Genomic DNA, 23663 nt, shown 5'->3' with positions numbered 1-23663 from the left:
GGGAGAATTTATAGAGGGGGAAAGGCGAGGCGAGTAGATAGGAGTTGAGGGCTTAATAATTCTCGGTGTGGAGCCGCGGGAAAGCGACGTGTGTACTGTCAACACTGTTAATTGTCATCTTGTAGTATTAATGATCAGGGTGTGCTAGCTTTCCCTGCCTAGTTTTGGATAATGAAAATGAAACGGGGAGCAGGGCATCTGCTGCCAGTGATTAGTAGCAAATTAAGCAAGCGTCCAAGGGAGCTTAATTAATTAATTGACATGCTTAATTACTTCTCCCTGATGATTAGTAACCAGATCGAGAGACTACTGTGCCATCTTTTGGCGACATGGACACACGCACTCCCCGGCCGGGTGCGTGGGAAGAAGAACTACGTACTGGAGACCGAATCGATCGATCGATTTGTGGCGAAAACACTGTGAAATTAATTCCTGTGCTCATGCACTTGCTTTCCACCGATGCAGATGGCCGCAATAGTACGTACGTTTAGCTGGTGCAAAAAAAAAAGGTTTCTGCTACTAGACTTTTTGACAAGTATGCGCGCATGGAAAGAACGATTGAGATTACTTAGCCGCTGTCGCACCTGGGGCAGTGTAATTTCAGGTGTGAAATGTGCGTGATGTGCCAATAAGGCTAGGTAGTAGCTAGGCAGGGGTTGGGTAGTGGAACTTGAGAGTTTGGGACGCACAAGTTACCATCGATCGGAGTCGGGAGCGCATGGGTTGTGTCGGCTTCCGGGGTCCGGCCGGCAGGCACGACGCCAAAAGGATGTGTATCGAACACGCCTAGCAAAGCCAAGCGGCTTGACGTCAAAACTGCATGCATATATATATATATATGTGTGCACGCTTGAGCTGTACCTTTCCGCAACAACAAAAACAAAGTAGTACTCAGCTGCCAGATATCCATTCCCAAGTGTACCAGTAGTCCAGTACACGCTTTTTATTGCATAAAAGTATATGTTATCTGCACGTCCGTATATATGGTGTGGATAGGACTAGCAACGAAGTAACGAACGATCGAGAGCGATCAGCATGCATGTGAAACAACTTCGCTTGATTACTTGACCGGATCCTGCTTACGTGCGGACGGATGACACTAGCTAGCTAACATATCCGCCGTCGATACTGCAGGAGAGAACCAGGTTCCTTACGGTCTCTTCTTTCTTATGCAGTTTACTTCTTGCGGCGGCTGATCGATCTGTCGCTACCACCTCTCATAAAGTCGGTATGAACAGTGTGCCTTTTCTCTTTTCTTCTCTCTTTTCTGCGACACGTCCCACACACGTCCTGCGGGTACCGAATGGCGGGCGCCAAGTTTCGGCAAGTTTGCAGCGTTTTGGGCAGCATGCTGGTGTACCCGCCCTTGCTAAAATAGTCGCATGCCGATGGAGAATTCGCCACGCATGCATGCACGCAGAGGTGTTCGGCTGCTCCAAGGAACACGAGAGTCCTCTTGTTACATAAGCAAGCGAACGTGCATGCGCGCGTGATGCGTACGTGCATGTGTTCCTTATCCCGTTAATCCGCATGGTCAACACTATTAATGAATGGAAAACCTTCGCAACCAACTTTTATTTGCACGGGTACAGATCTGTGATGACTGACGATCGTTCGAGCTAAAGAAAACAAAATATTAGTATGAGCAATGGGCGGAAGGACAAAGTTAGGCACGTTGTCTCGTGTGCATCGAAACCTATATTAATTGCCTATTCATGCACGGGCTAGCTAGTAGCTCATCATTTGATTCCGTACGTATACGTCTTCAAGTCGACGGCGCGTCGCTCGTATGCGTACTTTCACTGGTTATAAATCTGTTTACTCGCGCGTGGCGAATTGGAAATTTGTTAGCGATTCGCCGTCAAACGAATACTACTCCTTTTCCAAGTTACTGCTGCGTGCGTCCACACCCCCACGAAAGACGCTGCCGCTTTTTCCCGTGGTTTTGTAACGCGCTGTCGTTCGGATCGGGGCCGTGCACCATCCGCCACCGGACGAGGCAACTGCCGAATAAAGCCGCAACATGATGTTGCAAAGTCTGTCGATGGTACGATTCGTACTTTCTCTGTCTCAAAATAACTGACGTGGATTTGTCTAATCTATACAAATTCATGTCAGTTATTTTGGAACGGAGGGAGTACACATATAATGTGTAGTTCGGTCTCTCCACCGCAAAAAACTATCAATCAATGCACACAGCCATAAATGTATAATATGTATGCATATATGGTGTTGTACTCATTACCATAACACATGACCATTGTTAGTGAATCACCGCCTTGCATGTCAATAAGCTGCAAATCCCTCCTTTTTTCAGAAATGAACTCCAACTCTAAGGCTGCCCTGGGAACGTTACATGATTCGTTAGAGAGAACATGTGGCAACACCTGAGGAATTTCATGTCCCCCCCCCCCCCCTTCTCTCTCTGGTAACCCCGATCCCCTTTTTTCCTCAGATCCCACCTCCGTCGACCACCCTTGTCACCAACCTCTCCGCCTCCTCCCTCGAGTTCAAGGATCAAAGCATATCCCTATCTGGCCGGTTCTTGTTATCTGGCTCTAATTGCTGTCACTCTAACATGATTTGCTTTATCGTTTAGCACTTGTGGCTGTTTGCCAATGTATTTGTTCAATATTCGGCTGCTAGACGTGCAATGCTATATCGCAAAAAACTATCAATCAATGCAAACATTTGCTCCGTGGTCTTAGAGAGCAAATGCTATCGATCGAATGCAGTTGGTCGGGACACATGTAAGGTGATCTAGGCACACAGGAGAAGGGAATAAGGGGCACAAGGAGGAACATGATGAGAGAAGAGGTTGGGTTAAAAGGAGAGCTAGCATGAAGCCTTGAGGCACGGAAGAAAATAGAAGGGAAAACAAATAGGAAGGATGAGGACGAAGAAAGAACACAATCGTTCATGTCGATCTTCAGAGGAAACGACAAGTCTAGTATCTAGTTGGAATGACACAATAATTCGTCGTTATGAAAATGATTTTTTTAAGGTAACACAATACATACGGACACTCACCCTGTGAATGCGTGCACACTATGAGCACGTCCAAAAGACTGAGCTTATAATTTTTTAGATTGACATAGTGAAATAATGCAATACTTTATAGCACGTAGCGGCGAATTGTGTGGAAGCTTTCATTTTCTTTTCAGAAAAAAAATCGAATATCTTGGCAGCAGTGGTAATATATGCAATAGTTTGCTGGTCTTTTCTTAGTACCAAGTTTGTGTGCCACAGACTTTTTACCTTTGCTGTAACTATCAGGCATATAACATGAAGTTTGTCTAATTGTCTCGTTGATAGATGATTTGATCGTCTCTTCACAAATTGAGATCTGGAGTGCGCATTAGTTGTATATTTAGTCAGCTTTGAAGTAACTACTGACTAGCAGTATTCCTTTTGGCTGAGTGACAGGACATGGACGTGCGTGGCGGAGAGACATATATTCGCGGGCGGCGTGCACGCGCAGGAGGTGCCCTGGTGTGCGTGTGGCCTGGTAGCGTGTGACAACGACACGAGGTCGAGCTGAGGGGATCGACGGCGATTCCACATCCATCAATCCATCCATCGGATGATTAAATTGTTCCTCCCCCTGAAAGAAAGAAAGAAAGATGCATGCATAAATGGTGTGGGTGCGTCGATCGCATGAACGCCGTATGGGACGCCGGGCGATCGATCTCTGATTGTATAAGACCAAAAGTCGATCCAAAACCATTTGAGGGAGGGCAGCAAGATTCGATGGACACGTCTTGGAAGCCCCCCTAGCTCTGACACGAATACCATTACTTACTGCTCGCGCGGCGCTGGCCAAGGAGAAGAGAAAATCGCTAGCTTAACTTGCGTGTGTACGTGACCCCGGCCCGGCCGGATAGATAGAGAAGGAGAATCAACCCTAGCGAAAACGACCGACGAGAACACACAAGGACGACGGCCGGGGCGTGGGGGCAGCTATAGCTATAGAACCAAAGGGAATCAAAGAGTGTAGATAAGAAAGGCGCAGAGTCCATCCATTCATCCAGCCAGCCAGTGCGCCCGGCCAATTAACCAACCATGCAAAGTGGGGGGTGATCGATCGTGGCATCGGACGGAGCCAACCGCGGCTCAGAGCCTCGCCCCTCATTCGCGCGCGCACATGGGACGCGGCCCCGCCGGCGCCCGGGGCCGGCCTCGCCGTGCCGCCACGCGTCGCGCGCCGCAGCCCCCCACCAGCTGGCCCTATCCATTCCATCCCTGTCCCGTCCCCTCTCGAAATCTCCTGTTCTCTCGCTCGCCTCGCGCGCACCACCAGCAGGGAAAAGCAGAGCAGAGCAGCCAGGGGCCAACCGAGCTATCCCACCAGCCTTTCCAGCGAAAGCGACCCCTCTGCTCTGGCCACGCACGGCATCGGCATCGGCATCGGCATTGGCATCGGCACGGAGCGCGCGCGGCCGGCACAGGAGGACATGGCGCGGCCGCATCTTGTGCCGACTCCCAGGGCCCCAGGCCTAGCTAGCGGCCAAGTATCCAAAAGCCGATCGATCGATTCAGCTCGCAGCTACCTAGTAGAGTAAGCTATCCCGGGCTCTGCCTGTCTGTCTCCGTGCCGCGACAGCGCGCGAACATTTGTGCATTGCATCTGCCCGCGCGTGTCGTAACTGGATATAAGTGGCCGGCCGGCCAGCAGCAAGTGGCAGGGCTTAGTACGTACGCCAGCCAAGTCAGTGCACCAAACGTAGACCTTGGGGGACCCGGCCAGCGGCCCCCAATTGAGATGTGCTGTGCTCTTGCGATCCTCCCTTTTTCTCGTATATGCTTAATCTAAATCTCACAGGAGATGGACAGCTACAGTAGATAGATAGCTAGGTCGCACGCACATGTCATGAATGAATGAATGAGTGAATCCCATTCATGCCTTTGCCGTCTTGGTTTGGCCTTTCTATTTCCTGGAAAGAACAAGCCAGCCAGCAAGAAGCAAGCCTATCCCCTAGCTGCTCCGTAGCTGTATCGTATGATCAGGCACACAGCCGCACAGCTAGCTAGGGAGAGAAATCCAAAGAGAGCGCGTGTCGCCGGCGAGGGACGTGTAGGTATATAGGCCTAGCTGCTTGTCACGTTACCACAAGTTTAGCAACAGATGAGGCAATATCATCGCTGCATGCATGCGTACTTAATTGCTCCGGCGAATAGGAGAACTACTGCACTTTCACTGCTCTCCGCCCGGTCTGCTACTCAGCTGTCCAACGTACAGCGGGAGCAGTTGGTTGCCTTGACTTTGGGCAGCTCATTGCCTTCTTTCCACAAGGTTCTCAAGTAAAAGGGGAACCTCTACAGATAATCAACTGCTACAGATGCATGGTTAGCTTTGAAACGCAGTAAAAAGAGAGTAGCTGATCGGCAGGCGTATTGGTTTAACAATGTTTTCAATGTTGTCCACCTTTGGAGTAAGCTGGTTCGGTGCATTTAATTTACTATGAGATCAGATTCAATAGATCTCAAGTTTAAGCCCCAGCCCCCCCAATGCATTATTAATAAGGCTTAAATGATTCTTCGAGAGGTCTCATGAGAAGAACCAATATACCAGAACGGAGGGAGTACCCATTTTCTCCTAAAAACACTCTCGTAGGTGCATTCAGTTCAAAGAGGGAGTGGATATATGAGATAGTCGTGGAAGGGGCACAAAATGAGGAAACACTAACTGCCCCAAGTGTCGGCCCATCCGAGACGCATTTGATATGCCGAGCGGAAAAGGCGGCATAAGTTCTTTTTTCTTCTTTATTTTCTTCAGAAAGATGACATAAGTACGAGACTTTAAATCTAGCTGCAGTTGTCCTTTGCTCTGCTACGACTCAAGGGGATGTTAGCATGGGCGGATCCATCACATACTCCACTCAATTTTGATATACCAATACAAATTGTAAATTTTCACCATTGATGCCCCATCTAATTTAAATTATAACCTCTTAAGAATGTTTAAAGTGTCCCCTCTCAACTATTCTTCTGGCTCCGCCCGTGGATGTTAGAATTGTACAATGTGTTTAAACTAGAGATATGGTACATTTAAACATTGTACTACAACTTACAGGCCGGGTTTCTTCCTATCCCATCATTCTACGCAATCGGCCATACGTGTCAATAGTTCAAAACTAAGTCTTAACTATGACTCGCGTAAATAAAAGAGAGTCTTATTTGTGATTCTTGAATTAAAAGTATGTGTGTCTGGTTATTTCTCAGTTGTCTGGTCTGGTTTTCAAGAAAAAAGTCTTAAATCTAAGTTGACAAATCAGATCCTTTGGATTAAAATTCGAAGGCCATCCCAACTCTGCCCTCCTCAACATGATATCGTTGGATTAAGATCCGATGGTTAAGCACGTCAACAACTGATCTCTAACTAAAAGTCAGTCAACTTTTCAATAGCAGAACCGTAAAAGTATACCGCCGTTGCCCATAATAAAAAAGCGAGCTACATACAACTTTCCATGCACACCTTCTCCTTACAATACCGAGCTGTGATTAGTTAGTTCGAAGAAAATGATTAACATTCGCAGCATTGCGATTAGCAAAAGAAGGCATGCATCACGCATATGCCACAAAATATTGGGACGCAAAAAGCATGATGAATCGACCAGCTTATTACACTTTCGTACGAGCGAAGAATCGCCGTCCACATTCTCTTTCCAACCCGGTAGGACGACACGCGGAGAGGGAGAATTTTCCTTCCGACGCCGTCGTAGTCCAAATCTAGGCCACCCTTTACTTTCACAATCGGATGAAAAATTGCTCAAGTAATATGAGCATGGCATGCGCACATGTGTACGCTTTGGCCATGTCACTCCTTGAAAGGAAAACCAAACGGCAATGTGGGATCAGTAGTAGTACTACGGGATAGCTTTGGACCTATCTGGCCGGCGTGCCGGCCGCCCTAGCCTGACCAAAGGTACGTACGGCTCGTCGGCGTTTCACGTGCAGCCAATTAACCCCGGCCTGTGGTTTACCGCGTGCCTCACTCTGGCTACCAACCCAATCAGGTCGTCCTCGTGCTTTGGAGATCAGATAAGGATCATCGACCACACTGATGAGAGTTGTTTAATTAGGCCGGGTACACGTATGTAGACGGCTATAATAGTTCCTCAACAACCATATACGACGGAGTATATCTTTTCGAAGGGGAGCTTCGTAGAGCCTGGTCCTTCCAGCCAGCAGAACTTCCGACTTTTCAGTTTGGTCCTCCCAATTAAGCTACATCAACCTTCCAGTTTACACAAAACCGAAAGCGTTTTGCCCTATCGAAAATTGACTACACCCCCTAGTGAAAAAAATTGAGTAGTATTAGGTTCAGGGGGTGTGAAGTGAACAACACAAAATACTCTGATCGACGAAAGAGAGGCTGGAATTAGATGCGAAATGTAGAGAGCGTATAGCGGAACACCCAACAGTACTGATTCCTTGTCACATGCCTAGCTAGCTAAGCCCTACGTACAACAGTTCGGATACCCCTTTGGCATCACGCACACCACACAGAATCACACCATCAGGCAGTAAACTAATCGAGTTTAATGCTCCTAGCATACTATAGCAAATCCATTGTTAATCAGCTAGTAGACTCAGTGGCTTTAATTTGCTTTGGCCTTAAACAAGTAGGCGTGGGGGGAGTGCCATCCTTATCTCAGACACCTCCCGCTCCTGTTTCCCCATCTCCAACTTGCGGAATCCCGACGCCATTAATCTAACGGATTGATTAACGAAATAAAATCTCTAGTTTAATCTCACCCCCCACCGAACCTAATCTCCTCGGTTCACGGGCCTACGGCTAGCTACGTCGACGCACTCCTACTCCACCTAATCTAACATTGCCTTTTGAATTTGTTTTTGATTCAACAAGTGGTCAAGGTTGCCTGTCGACTGTCTAGCTATAGCTATAGTAGCGCTTTGACAAAATCAAATTAGTAATCCGGTTGTGTGTTGGAAGACACCGCCCGGCGATTGGGCAGCCGAGCAAGGGGCAACGGATTCCTCGTCCTCGAGGCGCGCGCCCCGTCTAGTGCAGCTTTGATACGGTGTCGATCTCCTCCATGGCCTTTGCGTGATCACGCGACTGATTTAATACTCCAGCGGGCTAGCTTAGCTTGCCATGACTGACCGCCGATCGCCGTCGAGTCAGTCAATGTAACTTCTTCATGGACGTCAATTAGTCAAGTGCCACAAGAGACGACCAAACGGGTGCCACGCAGCTGCTGTTTAATTTACAAAGTGGTTACTGCACCGAAAGCTCAAGGGGATCAAGTGCCAATTTACTATAGATACTAGAACGACCATGTCTTTTAGCAGAAGGGCCATGTTAATTGAGGATTGACGGAGCTAGAGCCTGCAGCCGACGTTTCAAATTGTGAGAGGCCCTCCACTTGGGGCGCGACACAAGGATAACTAGCCTCGGTACAAGGAGCGGAGCGGGAGTGCATCGTGGCAACAAGTGTAAACTCGAGGCTTTGTTTTTTACTCCATGACACAGCGTTAATGCTAAGTTTAACCGGAATCATGGCCGGCCAAGGCTTTCCACGAAAAGTGCCACGTTTTAAGGAGGGCGGATCAATCGATCCATTGGACGGCAAGCGCGCAAGCAAAGCTTCCACCCCAAGCTATACTAGGTAGAGTAGCTGCTAGAGCGCATACTTGGCATGTCTCAGGCCATGATGGTTTGTTAATGGTTCTTCTCTCTTTTCCTTCTCTTACTTAATCCAAAGTGTAAAAGTTACCCCCCCCAGTTGCATTGCTAAAAGCTTAAGCACCAACCACAGAATTAAGCAAATGATGGGGCAGTGGCTAGCTAAGCTCGCTCCTAGGGTAGGGGACCTCTGGAACATCGAAACAAAGGCGAAATGCTAATTAATTAGCGGTCATCAGCACTAAACAACCCTGTAAATTAAACTTTGTGGGCATCAGCTTCGGCCACGCCACAAGGCTCACACAAGTGCTCATCTAGCATGAAGTTGCCATGACATGGACGTGCCTTTGCTGACATGGCTGTCCCGTAAAGGCGACACCTGGCAGCATATTCGCGGGTGTTGCACTGGCCGTGTCGGTGGAGCAAGCCGCCAGATGCACGCATGCCGAGCCGTCCTCGAGGAGGGGGCGGCCGGCTTTCTTTTCTTTGGTAAAAGTTGGCATTTCCAATTTAAATGTTACCTCCAGCGTGAGGGTTAAAGAAAGGGTTTGTGTACGAGAGAGGTTTAAGGAAGGGGATCACGGCCATGGCGAGGCGAAACGTGGCCATTGTGTGGTGATTATTTTATGGGGATGTTCCAATTAGCTGCCTAATCAACAACAAGTTGATGAATGTCTGAAAGGGGGTGGAACTTTCTTGTGCTAAGCTTTTCTGTTTAGGGGCTCACTTCTCTAGGGGAGAAAACTTTATCTTGTGTTTTGCTATACAAGGCAAGTGTATGACATAAGGAATGACGTATTGTGTTCCTATGTCATCATGTACAGCAATCCCTGTGTTGTCTCTGTCTATGAATCTCTGACCCTATTGTTGTCGACACCAATAGTTAGCTATTAAGAAGATCATACGCTACATTTTTTGAGAGCCAAACAACATCCTTACATCTATTTCGGAAGAACGAGAACATCCTTAAAAAAAATTTAAAACTACAACACATAGCATATCTCATGCACCAACTCAATTTAGAACCAGATATTCGGAAAACAACAACACACCATTCGATATAGTCCATAACTCCATGTACATCAAGCTAGTCAATGTCACACTCCACAACACAAATATGTTACATGTAGTTAAGAAAGCAACCACACCTGACCTCACACAATTAATATACTCGTGCAATCTACACAATATGTCCACAAACTGTACTGTACAAATGCCATGACAATGACAACTGAAGACAACCACAGAATGAACATATATACCTAGACGATAAAGAATCATAGGATAAAATTCAGGCCGAATTCGGAGACTTAACTGGTTACACCTTCCTGAGTCCTGACCCTTGAATCCCAACTCAGGCACTCAGCAGCCCTGGGGTGGGCTGCACGCCTGAAACCTGAAGCAGCACGGCAGATGGTCGTTTACGATCCCGGCGACCTGCATGAAGGAGTAGACTGTCGTAGGGCCGACGCACTGGAAGCCTCGCCGCATCAAGTCCTTGCTCATGGCTTCAGATTTGGGCGTCTTGGTGGGTACTCGGCGAGCGTAGAGGAAGCCGTTTGTAACGGGCCTGTGGTTCACGAAGCTCCAGCAGTAGTTGCTGAACGATCCGAATTCCTGAACTACCTGCAGAAGTGCGTTGACGTTAGTAACACACCACCAGAAGTCCAGAAGTTATGGAACTCAAGGCTGCTTGTAAGAAGTTTAAGTCGATCGCGGTAAATTGTGACTCGGCAAATAATCATGAGTAAAAGGAGGAAGCCCGTGTATTGTCTTGGGTAAAATGTCATGGTACAATGTGATAGATGCGCTAGTTTTAAGACACTTTTGTTTTGAGGAAACAGCAGAGTCTGTTAGACTGAAGAATACTAATGAACTTGGTCGCAATGTAGTACAGTATGATGCAAGAGTAGGATTAGTCCAAGAGAGCAAAGGATAAGTAGCATATAGCGTTGTTGTTCGAGGTACTGGCATTCGATATGACAACAGTCCTGTATTCTCTAAGCGCAGTAGGTTGGGCCATCCGGCCCATAAGAAAGATCATGGGCCTTTACAATTCTGTTGGAAAATGATTTTGCCATTTTCATTCTGTTTCTGAAAGAAGCACAGCTGCCTTGACATTTTAGTACTGCTTGCTCCGTAGTAGATGAGAGAAAATAAGTTGAGTTTTGCAATTAGATTTGAAATTTTTGCTCATTCTCTATATGAATTAGGTAAATGGAGGTACCATCCTTATCTATATAAACTATAAAGTTGATCCCCACTAAGTGCAATTAATGTTTGCAAATTTGAGATGCAAGGTGTCCATATCATCATCCACATCATGCACATCATGGGCATTTAAATGCTCCACATCACCATCCATTTTGGTGGTTCATTCTAATTTAATATTTTGATACCTAAGATTTTTCATCTTCATGTTGCATATAAATATTTCACCAAACACACATATTTTCATGATATGTATGTATGTCAATTTTTTTAAGATCTGCAAATATTAAGGTTGATGAAACTTCACTTTTTGGTTTCTTCGAAATTGTTAATTTTCATGCACATCAAAATTACACCTATTATTTTTTTGCATAGGTTGTGTGAATGATAAAAATCATTTTGTTCTACAATATTCATATTTATTTTACATTAAATCATGTTATTATCATTTGTTTTTAAAATCATATTCAGACGTGCATATAGAATTTTCCGCGGCAACACACGGGGAATCACCTAGTTTTCCAAATGTCTCGTCACATTGTTTGGCGAGTAAAGTCTATTTTAAACCTTGAACTTATAGAGACGGTCGCAATCGAACCCCGACCTCTTAATTCCTGAAATTGGCACCCTGTGTTTACTAATCCCGGTCAATTCTAACCCAATGGCCGTTTGTCGCACTAGGAACAGAACAATCCCGGCCAGGATTACTAGCTTCTCTCACTGACTACACGGGCCTACATGTCATATCTATCTTCTACCTTCCATCTCTATACACGTTTGGCCAATGGCAATCATAAATGATTGGAGGAATAGAAGAACAATTTTTTTTCCTGTTCAATGTCTGCTTTGAAGTAGAAGGTGAAAATGAAATATAACTAAAGAAACAATTTACACACAAACAGCTGGAAGAATAGCATCCAGATTTCTCTTACCTTTTGCATTTGCATGGCATTTGCGGCGACAGCTCGTATCTTTTGCTCTGACAACAGCAGCGTTCTTCCGTTCGACCTCGCCAGCTGGTTTATCTTCTTCTCATTGAATTCACACACGGATGCATCGTTGAAACAACCATCAATCATCTCCCTGATACAAGACTGAAGTTTCACTGACCATTTGGCGCGTGGTTTAATGAACACAAGTATGAAATTAAGCCTCACCTAAGCTCCTCCCTCTTGCTCAAAATAGCAGGCCAGGTGATCTCAGCCAAGGCTTGTGATAAGGCAAGCAGTTCAAACAGCTTACGGTCATCGTGGACCGGAACTCCCCATTCTTCATCATGGAATGCAGCATAGAGTGGTTCTGAAGAAACATGAGGCACCGGGTGCAAAGGCACCATCCGGAGCTATGACCTATGAGTACTACAGCCCTATGCATGCTCAAAATTCAAAGTTTACATGCTTCTTGTTAGGTATTTTATCACAAAATACATCTATCAATTCGAAGACTGAGTCCACAATGGAGACGGACGAAAGGTGAAAAAAATTGCATTGTACTAAATGAGTACCATTCCAGTAGTCCAGTACAGAGTAAACTCACCAGAGTTGGCAGTGATCCAGGAGCACCTCCTCTTCCCCAGCTCCAGGTTGCGTAGCGGCAGCGACGGCGGGCTCCAAAGCCTTGCTGACGGTGCGGATTCACCACATTCTCCCCTAGTACCACTCTTTCGCCGCTTCTCCCCTTTCTTCTCTGCCTTCGATTTCGTATTATTGCACTGCGCCTTGGCGCTTACTACTACCACGTCACCCCTGGCTACGGGGAGAGTCGTCCGGATGCGAGGGAGCTCCGGGAATCTGCTCGCCGGAGACGTCGACTTGACGCCCGGCATTTGAAGTTCGAACGTTGTGCAACGATTTGGAGCAGAACCGAGCGGCTAATGAGGTTTTTGAAGCGAATGCCAAACGACCGATCCACCCCTGCGGTGAGCAGCATCTCCAGAAGTTCTTCGTGAGGGCAGAGACGTCATTCCGTTGAGATTAAGAGAGTTCTTCGGAGGCGGCTTTGGGGCTGGAAGTCGGCACGTCGCCGTCGAGTTGCAGGTGCAACGGCACGATCGATGGAGCGTGGCTTCACTCCAACGCCTCGAGCCGTTACGCGCAAGCGTTGCCATGCACCGCCGGCCACACCTAGCAGCCCAGCCCAACTGTGGCTTCCCCAATCGCTTCAGCGCGTAACGGCACTCACGTCTCGAAATGAAAACCAACCGTCCTGTACAAGAGACCGAGAAAAGATTGTACACGTGCCGAAGGATAAAACCAACCTGGAGGACCAACGGAGTAGTTCCAATATCTTCCCAAGAGGACCAACGGAGTAGTTCGATAAAACCAGCCATGAGACGTTGAGCTGAACTGCAATTTTGAGGTGTTAAGTTATGAACTTAAGTTCACTCCAGAGTTGTCTATTACAGCCGCTTTGCTCTCACTTCCCCGGCGGAAGCAAGTTTACAGCTACGCGGGAACGCATATTGTAATGTGGCTCATATCTCCGTCAAGCCAACATAGCATAAATTGAACCTACCAACTTTGGAAAGAAAAAAAAATGGACCTTGTTATACTAACCAGCTACCGCTAATACCGTTTCCGCCTGAGAGTAGTCACTGATCAAGAAACCGACCACACAGCGGAACTATGCAAAATCAGCTGGAGTTTTGCTTCGGCACCTGAAGATCAACAAGCTGTAATGCCGTCGGTTAAAAAAAGATTGACAATCAACCTGAGAAGGCAAATACAGCAGTGTAAAATGCGAGGCATGGCCAGAAAATATAAGAGAATGAAAAAGAAGTACTCCCTCCGTTCCTAAATACTAAAACCACGACAAGTATTTAGGAACGGAGGGAGTAACTACTTACAGAAAAAACATGAGATACAACCATATACATTGTATCTCTTGTTTCAGTTCAACAATTATCTTCTGTCCAATTACTTCTCCGAGAAGTACATGGAATCCTGAAAATGCAGTGCCTCGTTTCCCCAAGAGGTCCATCCAGAACCCAAATCTCTTGCAAAAAGCTCAATGCACCGTGGAGGTTTAGTACCAGGAATATATTCTGAAAGTATTTCTTTTGCAGGTCAAGGAGTGCATATATATTGTTTTTTTTGGTATTTGAACACAAAAGAGCCACATTGTGTTTATAACAGAATATATATAATTTACTACAAATAATGATATGGATATTAAAATTTAACAGAATGGACACGTAAAAAATTACAGGCAAGGATACTCTGGAGGGGAGGTTTCCTTGAGTGTGCACCCGGAACACTCATAATTACTTGGCTGCCTTCTAGAAACTTAAATTTTGGTTTTAGTTCAGCTTCTTTATTCTGCATGAAGAAAACCAGGAGAGAACAAAATATATCAATTTCAGGATATGTGGTGTAGATTAAGTATTGCATTCCAGAAAAAGAAAGGAAAATAATCTAGGAGCAAGAACTCACAACATTTATGTAGCCAAGAAGGAGGCACTCATAAGGCCTGTGATGGAACAAGTCTAGATCACCAATCAGTGAACCATCCGACTTCACCTATGATTTGTTGAGACTTTCAGAACCAGATTGCACAAAACTAGCAGCACCATTATAAAATTACCAAATGTGCCAATGAAACTACAGACGAAAGATAGAAGCTGGCATATGAGTATTAGATGCAAACCTTCAGCCAATAAAACACAGTGGGATCTTTCACTCCCCAAGAAGGAAGCAATTCATCCTCAACAAATTTCCACAGTTTCTCCCGATTTGTAATCCACAAAACTAGAAGAGCTCCAGCTGGATGGGCAAGTTCTTGAACTGGAAGATACAACAAATATCGGTTGGGAAGTGTAGGATACCTAGGGGATAAATTGTTGAATGAATGAGCTCCAATTCATAAATATACCTAGCTGACAATATATAAATGGGACAATTACAATAAAAAATGAGATGGTAACCCTTTCATTCTGGTCCAAGAAATTTAGTTTTCATGAAATTACTGACAAATATACACCCAACTAAGGGCTTAGTAATATCACTACACATGTTTCATGGTTCGACAAAGATGGATTCATTCTGGTCCAAGAAATTTAGTTTTCATGAAATTACTGACAAATATTATACCCAACTAAGGGTTTACTAATATCACTACACATGTTTCATGGTTAGTGCATCATAAATACCTGCAAACCACGGGAGACCGCAAAAGATATGCTTCTTACTCTTATGAAAAAAGTGCTCAAGAACTAAGGAATAGACCATAGGGATTACAAATGCAACATTCAGGAACAATCTAAAAATAACCAAGTATTGTAGCATAATATTTCAGTAATCACGTATCTATGCTAATTATTCAAGCATAGCATCTGAGAGTTTAACTAGTTAAAAATGAGAAGTCTAAATAATAATATCATGCAGTTTATGGCATGTCACAGATAAACAAATATGAGAAAGACTGGAAAGTAGGCCACGAATAAAGAAGACCCATCAGAACACCCCAACATCTAAATTTTATGTTCCGTTGGCAGAATAAGAAGAATGAAGATGAACACCAAAAACCCGGTTAACTTACGCTTCTTTCTGACGAACACATCCGTTCTCCCAAGGTGGATCAATAACAATAAGGTTGTACTCTTGTTTAGAATTATCTGGAGAAAAAATACATCATCCACAAAATGAACAAATCAAGCCCATAATGATGTCTTATAAAGCCATTTTTCATGCCACATTACGTACCACGTACCAGGAATGAGATCACGAACATGTCTGAAGTCAGTCTTCATGTTGTGTATCATCAGGATCATGCAAAAGTTCAAATTAAGGGTGAATTATTCAGTTAGATGAAAATAGTTCAGACACTTGCACTAAAGAAAGATAACATCAACTCACCATCAGGAAGCAACTTCCTTTTGGCAAAATATAACGTCTACTCTGAAATTCTCCTTCCGCGTCATCATTTTCATCACCATTGATTATCCTATTAAATAACGGAATGGATCTCCTTTGGACATTGCAGAAACCTGTAAAGGCAATAGAGAAGGCACTGCTTTAGTTATGCAAACATGGTCAACAAGAAGTACTCATACATCTTTGGCATGATTAATCTTACCATCCTCGTTGTTCTGAGCCTTCTGAAAGCAAACAGTCATCTCATAGAAAGGTGCTCGCCACGAGCTCCCAAGCTCAACAAAATTGTTTTCCAACTTAGTTTCCACATCAAGGAGGCATTCCTCTCCCTTGATCATCTCGGGAAGGAACTCCAGTAGATCCTTCGCCTTAAGGAGTGAATCGTGGGCGCTAATTAGCAAAGGCCTCGCTTCCTAGCAAATGGAACACCACAACAGATCCAAACATTACATCACAATACCTGTAAAACACTTTTCAGCCTATTTCTCTGCAAATTCGAAGCAGGCATACTGTTCCACTTCCAGCCTAACAAGCCAACAAATGATAATTTCAGTTAATCTTTACAAATTCCTAACAAAAAATGGCACTTCCCAATTTCTAGTTTGCTGCTGACAAAATTAACCCTTCGGTGCGGCAAAACTTTTATCTAACCATCACCTCTGGGTAAAATGAGTGATGGAAAGACCACAACATTTTCACTGATTGAGCTCTTCACTAATACAGTACTGCTGTTAGAAGAAGGAAACAGCAGTAAAATAATCAAAACCGATGTACGGAGTATCACACAATCACCTGGTGCCGTGCATCAGCCAGCCGCTCCACAGCATTGAGTTCCCGGGGCTTCTTCTGGCGCTTCCGCTTCCGCTTCTCCCGGTTGGGAGATGGCACCGTCCGCTCGCTCTCCGCGTCGCCTCCCTGATGCGACGGGCCGAAGCTTCGGGAGTAGTACGCGGAAGGGACGAGGCGGAAGCGTCGGTAGGATTCGTTGAGGAGGCGTACCGGGTCGAGGAAGGCGGCGCGGGAGTCTGCAAGGCGGTAGATTCCGGTGGCCTCTAGAGACCGGAGCTCGTCGGAGACCTCCATCGGGAGGGGGAGGCGCCGCCGCAGCGCAAGTGTTTGGATCGGGACAGCAAAGTCCTCGGAGGCTAGGTTGGGGTTTAGTCCAGAGGTGGGGTCACTGGTCAGAGACACGAAACATAGGACTAGGAGCGTCGCGTGCTGTTCAATGGCTGTAGGCTGTGGCACAGTTGTTGTCGCCGTCCACAGAAACGAAGCTAACCAAACGAACTAACCCCCGCGAAATCTTCGAACCGCGCCGCCAGCCGGCCAGCGGCCGCCATGTCCGTTTCGCTACTCCTCTGCTCCAACCTCCACTACCCTCAGCGGCCTCCGCCGCCTCCTCTTCTCCGCGGTATCCAATGGGGCCCGAAGCCACTCTGCGCCTCCCTCCCGCCTGCGGCGCGCCTCGTTCGCCTCGCCGCCGCTGCCCCCGGTGATAGTGGCGAGATGCGACTCGTTGAGAAGCGGGGCGTGCGTGTAGCCGCGGCGGCTAGTGATTCAGGGGGAGGAGGTGATTGTGGTGGTGGGTCTGGAACGAATATCACCGCGGCTGCGGCGGCCACGGTGGTGCTCGCGGTGATGAACCGGGTGCTGTACAAGCTGGCTCTCGTGCCCATGAAAAATTACCCCTTCTTCCTTGCGCAAGTCCTCACCTTTGGGCAAGTTTGATGCTTCCAAGGATATTTTCTTAAGTGCTTGCACACACCGGTTTCTAATTCTAGGGTAAAAATAATAATTGTGATGAGATTTCTACGGTAATTGACGTTCTCACGATATTTCCTTAATTTTGCAGGTACGTTATTGTGTATTTCTCTATTCTTTTCATAAGATATCACGCTGGTATTGTCAGTAAAGAAATGCTAGCGCTTCCTAAATCGCGCTTCATATTAATTGGCTTATTAGAAGCACTAGGCATTGCTTCAGGCATGGCTGCGGGAGGTGAATATCCCTACTTTACTTTCAAAATGCAGTATTTAGTATGCATATAATTTTAACAGATGCAGTATCAGAAGCATGGTTTCTTTAGATTCAGATGAAAACTAAATGGATTTTTATATTTATTTGTTATCTGTCTTCGCAGCAATGTTGCCTGGGCCATCTATTCCAGTGTTGTCTCAGGTACTATGTGACTATTTTACATGACAGGTCTAAAACTTTCGACAGGTTTAATTCTCAGTGTAGGAATTATGCTAGTTGTGAACATTCTGTGTACTGCTTAGATCTAACCATGTATCAACATTGCAACATCCATCCCATCTTTGCAATGTTATTCTGATTCCTCTTCGTATACTACAAAAAAATGTGATTCGTCTTCAGAATGTTCTTTTGTTAAAACCTCAGAGCTTTCCTGAAGCAGCACCTAAATAATCTTGCTATCTTCAATGCTTGATATAAGATCTTTGCATGCCTATCAGTACTTTGTTTTCAGTCATTTGATGCATACTCAATGTTTACATCTTAACAAGCTTCTCCTCGTTTTGCAGTCTTTTTTGGTATGGCAGCTTATTTTATCTGTTGTCATTTTGGGAAGGAAATATAGAGCAAACCAAATTTTTGGATGCTTGCTTGTCACAACTGGAGTAATTCTATCAGTAGTGAGGTGTGTATTGAAACATTTAGCCTTGTTTTGACTATTTATTTTTGTGCCTCAGATGATTCTTGTAATTTCTCTAAATAGTTTCCAGTTATCTGTTATACTAGACATCATGGATACACTAGTGTAAGTACCATACTGCTGATGAGCACGTATTGACACTGATAGGGTAACATTGCAGTGAATGTGCACTACTAATATGGCAGGTGTGAAATATTTTTATTTTTGTGTTGATTGGATCTTGAGTATTTCCTGGCCATGCTTTTACTTTATGAATGCAGTGGAGCAAATGGTGGTCCATTTCTATCCGATGTCAAGCTTTTTTGGCCAGCGGTTTTGATGGCTTCATCTGCATGTCACGCTGGTGCATCCGTAATCAAGGTTGAGTGCACTTACTGGTGTGCCTCTGATGAAATTTTCAGTTATCCCAAATTCCCAGCTCTAAATATTATTATTATACTATGACAGGAATTTGTTTTCATTGATGGTGCAAAACGCCTTGAGGTTCGTAATAACAATAATTGCACGAGAACATGTCAATATTTTTTGTAACTAAATTCTATTGTTATTTCAAGCAATTTCTGAGGCTAAAAGCATGATAGTTTGGTTGTATGTGTATTTACACAGGGAAAGCGGCCTGACATATTTGTGGTCAACTCTTTTGGGTCAGGATTCCAGGTAAGATATAAAGTCATCTTTGTTTTGTTCATTGCAGGTCTAATAGTCACCCGTGAAAAGAGGAATGTTACTTGAACCTTCTTGTTTGGTATGCCCTCCGATCCATAAAAAGTGTCACCCATTTTGTACTAAGTTAGTACAAATTTTGTACCAAGTGGCGACACTTTTTATGGATCGGAGGGAGTACTACATTACGATGATATGGAGTTTCTTCATGGTTCTTGTATTCTTATTCACTCCTTAAACTACATATTTTTCTCCTTTGTCTTCACTCCAAATCTGTTATGTTGGACTCCACAGGCTCTTTTTGTCTTCCTACTCCTTCCATTTCTCTCTAACTTGAAAGGCATCCCTTTGGCTGAGCTCCCTGCATACGTAAACCATGGTGCTGCATGCTTTCTGAACATTGGGGGTAATCTGAATGGTGAGTATTACTCCTCAATCCTCATATTGGTATCCTGGGATACTAAACAATTGAGTATTATCTATACTCTGTATATCATTAATTGCTTTAAAATTCATATCTGTGGTTGTAGAAAACTCTCTCAATAAAATATTTGAGAGACCGTGCTGACACAACCACTTCTCTCTGAAGATATCACATTCATGTGCTGATATTTTGAATTTTCAGATTGCCATGGAGCCCCTTTGCTACCACTGCTCTTTATAACTTTGAACATGGCCTTCAACATTTCTGTGCTAAATCTGGTGAAGATGTCTACTGCACTGGTTGCTTCGCTAACAGCAACTTTAGCAGGTCCTTTAACACATTCCCACTGAATAGTTTAACAAGCACTATAATAGTTCATAAATATCAGATATGAGACAGGGGTTCTCGAAGTTGAGTGAAAAATGCTGACACAAAGCCGTAGTGTAAGGTCAAGGTTTATTTCGCTTAAACTAGAGGCATTTAATAATGTGTATGTGCCATGCGAATCATTTTGTGGGTTTATTCTAGCAGCTTAGCACACATGTCCTAATAGTAACTAATAAGAAGCTGGAACGACTGTATACTATTCTTCTGTTTCGGTCGGTCTTTTTCATTTCTAACTTTTCAATTTCTGCTTCCCCTGCAGTACCTCTTTCCATATATGTCCTGTCGCTTCCTCTGCCATACATGCCTGGAGGGACGAGTTTAAGCACGTCTTTTTTGGTCGGTGCTGCTGTCTTAGTGCTTGGGTTACTCCTATACAACCTTCCTCAAAATTCATCTCATGGACAGAAGACGGACTGAACTAAACCAAAATCACATACAAGGATGGCACAAAGCTTTTGATGGAAGATCCTACATTTTCAATAGCGGTCAGTCAGCAGAACAAACCTGTACAGAACTTCTGAAGAGAGCGGCGCTCCGGAAGCATTTTTTTTCTGCCTGAGAGAATTCTTTCAGTCAGTCAGGGTATAGTTGTAACTTGTAAGCTTAACGAACTCCTAATGTGAAAACCTTCAGCCTTTCTGTGTCAGAAAGGCTTGGAAATATCACCAAAGGTTCAGAACTTCAGCCTATCTACAAGGAAGTGTCGGAAAGGCTTGTAAATACATTAGCAAAGGGTTCAGAACTTCAATGATCTCTTGTGATTGAGAGGCCATATTTCGGTTGTTTTCTACTCGTACGTCGATAGATAATTGCCAAACGAGTTAGCCGCCAGCAAAAATGCTTGATACAGAGGTTCAAAAATCATCAGCAAGTGCAAATCATCAGAACTCAGAAGGGTTTGTCTTGTACATTTCCATCAAAATCCAAGTACGCACAAGTAAAGAAAAAATCTTGGCAAACCGGAGTTACTTGCTTCCTCCACTGTACTATGTTTATTTGTGTGTTCAGTTCTTGTGCACGTGTACGTACAGTTATAGGAGTTGTAGCTACAGAAATACTAGTACTGTGTACCCTCACAGATGAAAAAGATTCGAAAAAACACACACACAGCACGCATGAACCATTTTTTATTGCCAAGGAAATTGATATATTTGCCCTTGCTGACAGGAAACCCCAAGAGTTCCAGCAAGAAATCTCTTATGACAGGATAGCATACGCACAAAAATATGTCTGTCGAGTTGTGCTGATCCATTCGAGTTTACAGGCGCTCACGTTTTTTCGGCACGAGGGAAACGCGACGCCTGTGCGTGTCCTGTTCCTTACTGAATCCTGATGATTAGGATGTACTCACTGAACCCCGGTCGTGAGGAGATGTATAAAGAAAAGAGGAGTGCTTTACGTTGCGACGCAACACATGTCAATTAAGAATTACGCCACCGCGCGTGCGAGCGGGAGCTAGAAGCGCCCGTGTCAATGCGTGCTTAATTTGGATCCGGTTTGCTTGTGAGCTAACGGCTGGTTCGTCGCTAACCCAAGCGGTGCGTGTGTGTGATGTGTTGTGAACGCAACTGGAGGTTTGATTATCTAGTCCATCATTACTTCTCCGTTTCTAAATATTTATCGATGTTCTAAATATTTGTCGCTGTTTTAGTGCATCGATAAATATTTAGGAACGGAGGGAGTATCCCTGTCTCGTCCACGTACAGGTGGAGTGTCAGCCCCTGTGGAGATGCAGAAAGGAAATGCGCGTTGACTCTCCTACTAATCTATATCAAAATAGAGATTTCTCTTCATCTTTTTTAAGAGGGAAGTACGTACAAATTACCAAATCAGCATTTGACATCCCAGGCCTTCGTCCAAAATAATCGTGCATTTCACCTTCACGCATGCATGACTAAGACTAACTCATGCATGATTAAGTAGTACTTTCGCACGTTAATTCCCTTCCCTTAGTGGAAAAAACGAATATGCGGGAAAGAGAGCAGAGGCGGTTGTGCGGTGATAGATAATCAATGGCCGAGGACGCGATGGGATTGCGATGAAAGCGAAGCAACATGGCTGCCACTGATTTTCGAAGTGGATCGAAACTAAACGGCGGCAAGGCAAGCAAGCAAGGAAAACCGTTAAGCGAACGTGTTTGCCGAAACGAGCACAACGAAAGCACGCCTCCAGCTAGCTAGCTGGCTGCACACCTGCACGGAGAACAGGGGATGACTCAACGCGTAGGCACGAGTTTGGCGGATCGATTGGGGGTTATTAGCGTAGGTGGCGCCGTGAGATCCCGCCGTAGTTGGAGATCAAAGTCATGACGATAAATTTTTACAACGGATCGGGTATAAGAAGGGAAACAATATGACGATGCGGCGAAAGAGGAGAGGTCGCCTTTTCAAGTCATGCAACTTCCGATTTGAGAAGAAAACAAGATATGAACAGATCTGGTCTAGACTCAACCTGAGTCAACAACCATCACGTGACCATCAAAGTGCAGCGGCCTTCATGTCGGGACCATGCAAAGAACGGAAATAGAAAACGTATAGCTGTGCCCAAGAAAGCGGGGTGTCCTTTTTCCTCCGAGGATTCGTGGAGAGGTCGCGGCAGGAGCTAGTCGCGATTCCGTCCGGCTCGCCGCCCGATCGTGCCGGCTTTCTACCCGTGTTCATACTTGTCAAATCGCTCTTTCAATCTCCAGAACCGAGCTCAACTAGTAGGAGTAACATCGGAGGTGCTGACTTTAAAAACTGGGAAGCTAGTGTTCAGTCTCAACCGGCTCTAGAGGAGTAGGTATAGAACAAATTTTGCTCGAGTAAAGTTTATTTTAAACCATCTTCAAAATGTAGAGTTGGTCGGAATCTTAATGATTGTAAATCTGACTTCTTCCACTTGCAAAGTTCGTCTTTTTTAATAAAGTTGTGCAGGCTGGCTTAGGCCCGCCGTAGTTCGAAAAAAAAAGAAATCAACACCATGATCTCGCTATTCCTTATCATTAGCGACATTAAAAATATATACAGACATAAATTGCTAACATGGTTGGATTGGTCTCGCAAAATGAAATGTTTGATTGAGTCGGTCCAACACATATCACCATGTCTCCCTCCTCTCTCTTTTGTCCCACACCTCCTTCCCGCGGCGGCAATGGCAAGCAACAAGTAATCGCACGCACGGCCAAGCAACGTTGTAGAAAATAAAGAAGGCAATAGATCCCATGTTTTGGATCTCTATTCGTTCTTATAAATATTACAATTGCCGGCAGAAAATAAAGAAGGTAATGGCTCCCTATGATGCTCCTCTATTTGTCAATTCCGTTTAGGGTTGTACTAGGTGAAGTAGGGATTGCCACTTCATTTTAATGGTTTAAGCTTCTGATTAGTTTAATCACGCATGAATGATTTGTATTCTGGCCAGGTCGTTCTGATTAATCATGGACCCAACCAAGGGACCGAATCGGATATTCCGTTTAGGGTTTTACCAGGGGAAGTAGGGTACTGAAGGTGCTGTCAGCTTAATTATACTGAGTGAGAAAATTCAGGGACTACATCCATCAGTTACAGCACCGGAATTTTACCAGGGAACTGAAATCTCAACCCATCAGTTGATGCCGAAAAACTGAACAACAAAGATCCAGTTTCGTCACTGGACAACTCCTTTTGTGATTGCAACAGAAATCCGTTCGCAAATTCTTCTAGATACTCATATGATGCAAACACTTTGCGCTTTTTCCCTTCCCCTTTTTGTTGTGACCCGAGTCACCCGACCACGCACCACCGCCTCTCGTTCTCCGCTTGC

General features: G+C 44.9%; 3 protein-coding genes across 6 annotated transcripts; 1 reads left to right on the top strand and 2 right to left on the bottom strand.

Annotated features, from left to right (window-relative positions):
* Positions 1 to 9682: 9682 nt before the first annotated feature.
* Positions 9683 to 13031, bottom strand: LOC100832495 (probable GMP synthase [glutamine-hydrolyzing]). The gene is made up of 4 exons (XM_003558529.4): positions 12398 to 13031; positions 12019 to 12160; positions 11794 to 11944; positions 9683 to 10276 (listed from the first exon to the last, which is right to left on the bottom strand). The coding sequence occupies exons 1-4, from the start codon at positions 12684 to 12686 to the stop codon at positions 10013 to 10015; spliced, it is 846 nt and encodes a 281-aa protein (XP_003558577.1). The 5' UTR covers positions 12687 to 13031; the 3' UTR covers positions 9683 to 10012.
* A 165-nt stretch (positions 13032 to 13196) lies between these two features.
* On the bottom strand, positions 13197 to 16845 carry LOC100832187 (methyltransferase-like protein 2). 4 transcript variants are annotated; one of them, XR_002961989.1, is made up of 10 exons: positions 16525 to 16845; positions 15935 to 16145; positions 15715 to 15845; positions 15569 to 15602; positions 15398 to 15473; positions 14507 to 14684; positions 14293 to 14379; positions 14079 to 14178; positions 13707 to 13916; positions 13197 to 13570 (listed from the first exon to the last, which is right to left on the bottom strand). XR_002961989.1 is itself a non-coding variant. In XM_003558528.4 (10 exons), the coding sequence occupies exons 1-9, from the start codon at positions 16813 to 16815 to the stop codon at positions 13777 to 13779; spliced, it is 1248 nt and encodes a 415-aa protein (XP_003558576.1). In that variant the 5' UTR covers positions 16816 to 16845; the 3' UTR covers positions 13197 to 13570; positions 13735 to 13776. The 4 variants fall into 4 exon arrangements, 2 of the variants coding, with proteins under 2 accessions (XP_003558576.1, XP_024312891.1); XR_002961990.1 differs by having other exon boundaries at positions 13197 to 13532; XM_003558528.4 differs by having other exon boundaries at positions 13735 to 13916.
* Positions 16846 to 17039: 194 nt separating this feature from the next.
* On the top strand, positions 17040 to 20652 carry LOC100838445 (protein CLT2, chloroplastic). Its single transcript, XM_003561895.4, has 10 exons — positions 17040 to 17450; positions 17585 to 17730; positions 17873 to 17910; positions 18276 to 18391; positions 18667 to 18766; positions 18854 to 18889; positions 19013 to 19063; positions 19364 to 19487; positions 19695 to 19820; positions 20140 to 20652. The coding sequence occupies exons 1-10, from the start codon at positions 17071 to 17073 to the stop codon at positions 20295 to 20297; spliced, it is 1275 nt and encodes a 424-aa protein (XP_003561943.1). The 5' UTR covers positions 17040 to 17070; the 3' UTR covers positions 20298 to 20652.
* The last annotated feature ends 3011 nt before the right edge of the window (positions 20653 to 23663 follow it).

Source organism: Brachypodium distachyon, chromosome 1 (genome assembly GCF_000005505.3).
Source record: "Brachypodium distachyon strain Bd21 chromosome 1, Brachypodium_distachyon_v3.0, whole genome shotgun sequence".
Classification (NCBI taxonomy): Eukaryota; Viridiplantae; Streptophyta; class Magnoliopsida; order Poales; family Poaceae; genus Brachypodium; species Brachypodium distachyon.
This window is presented reverse-complemented; position numbering and strand designations above follow the sequence as displayed.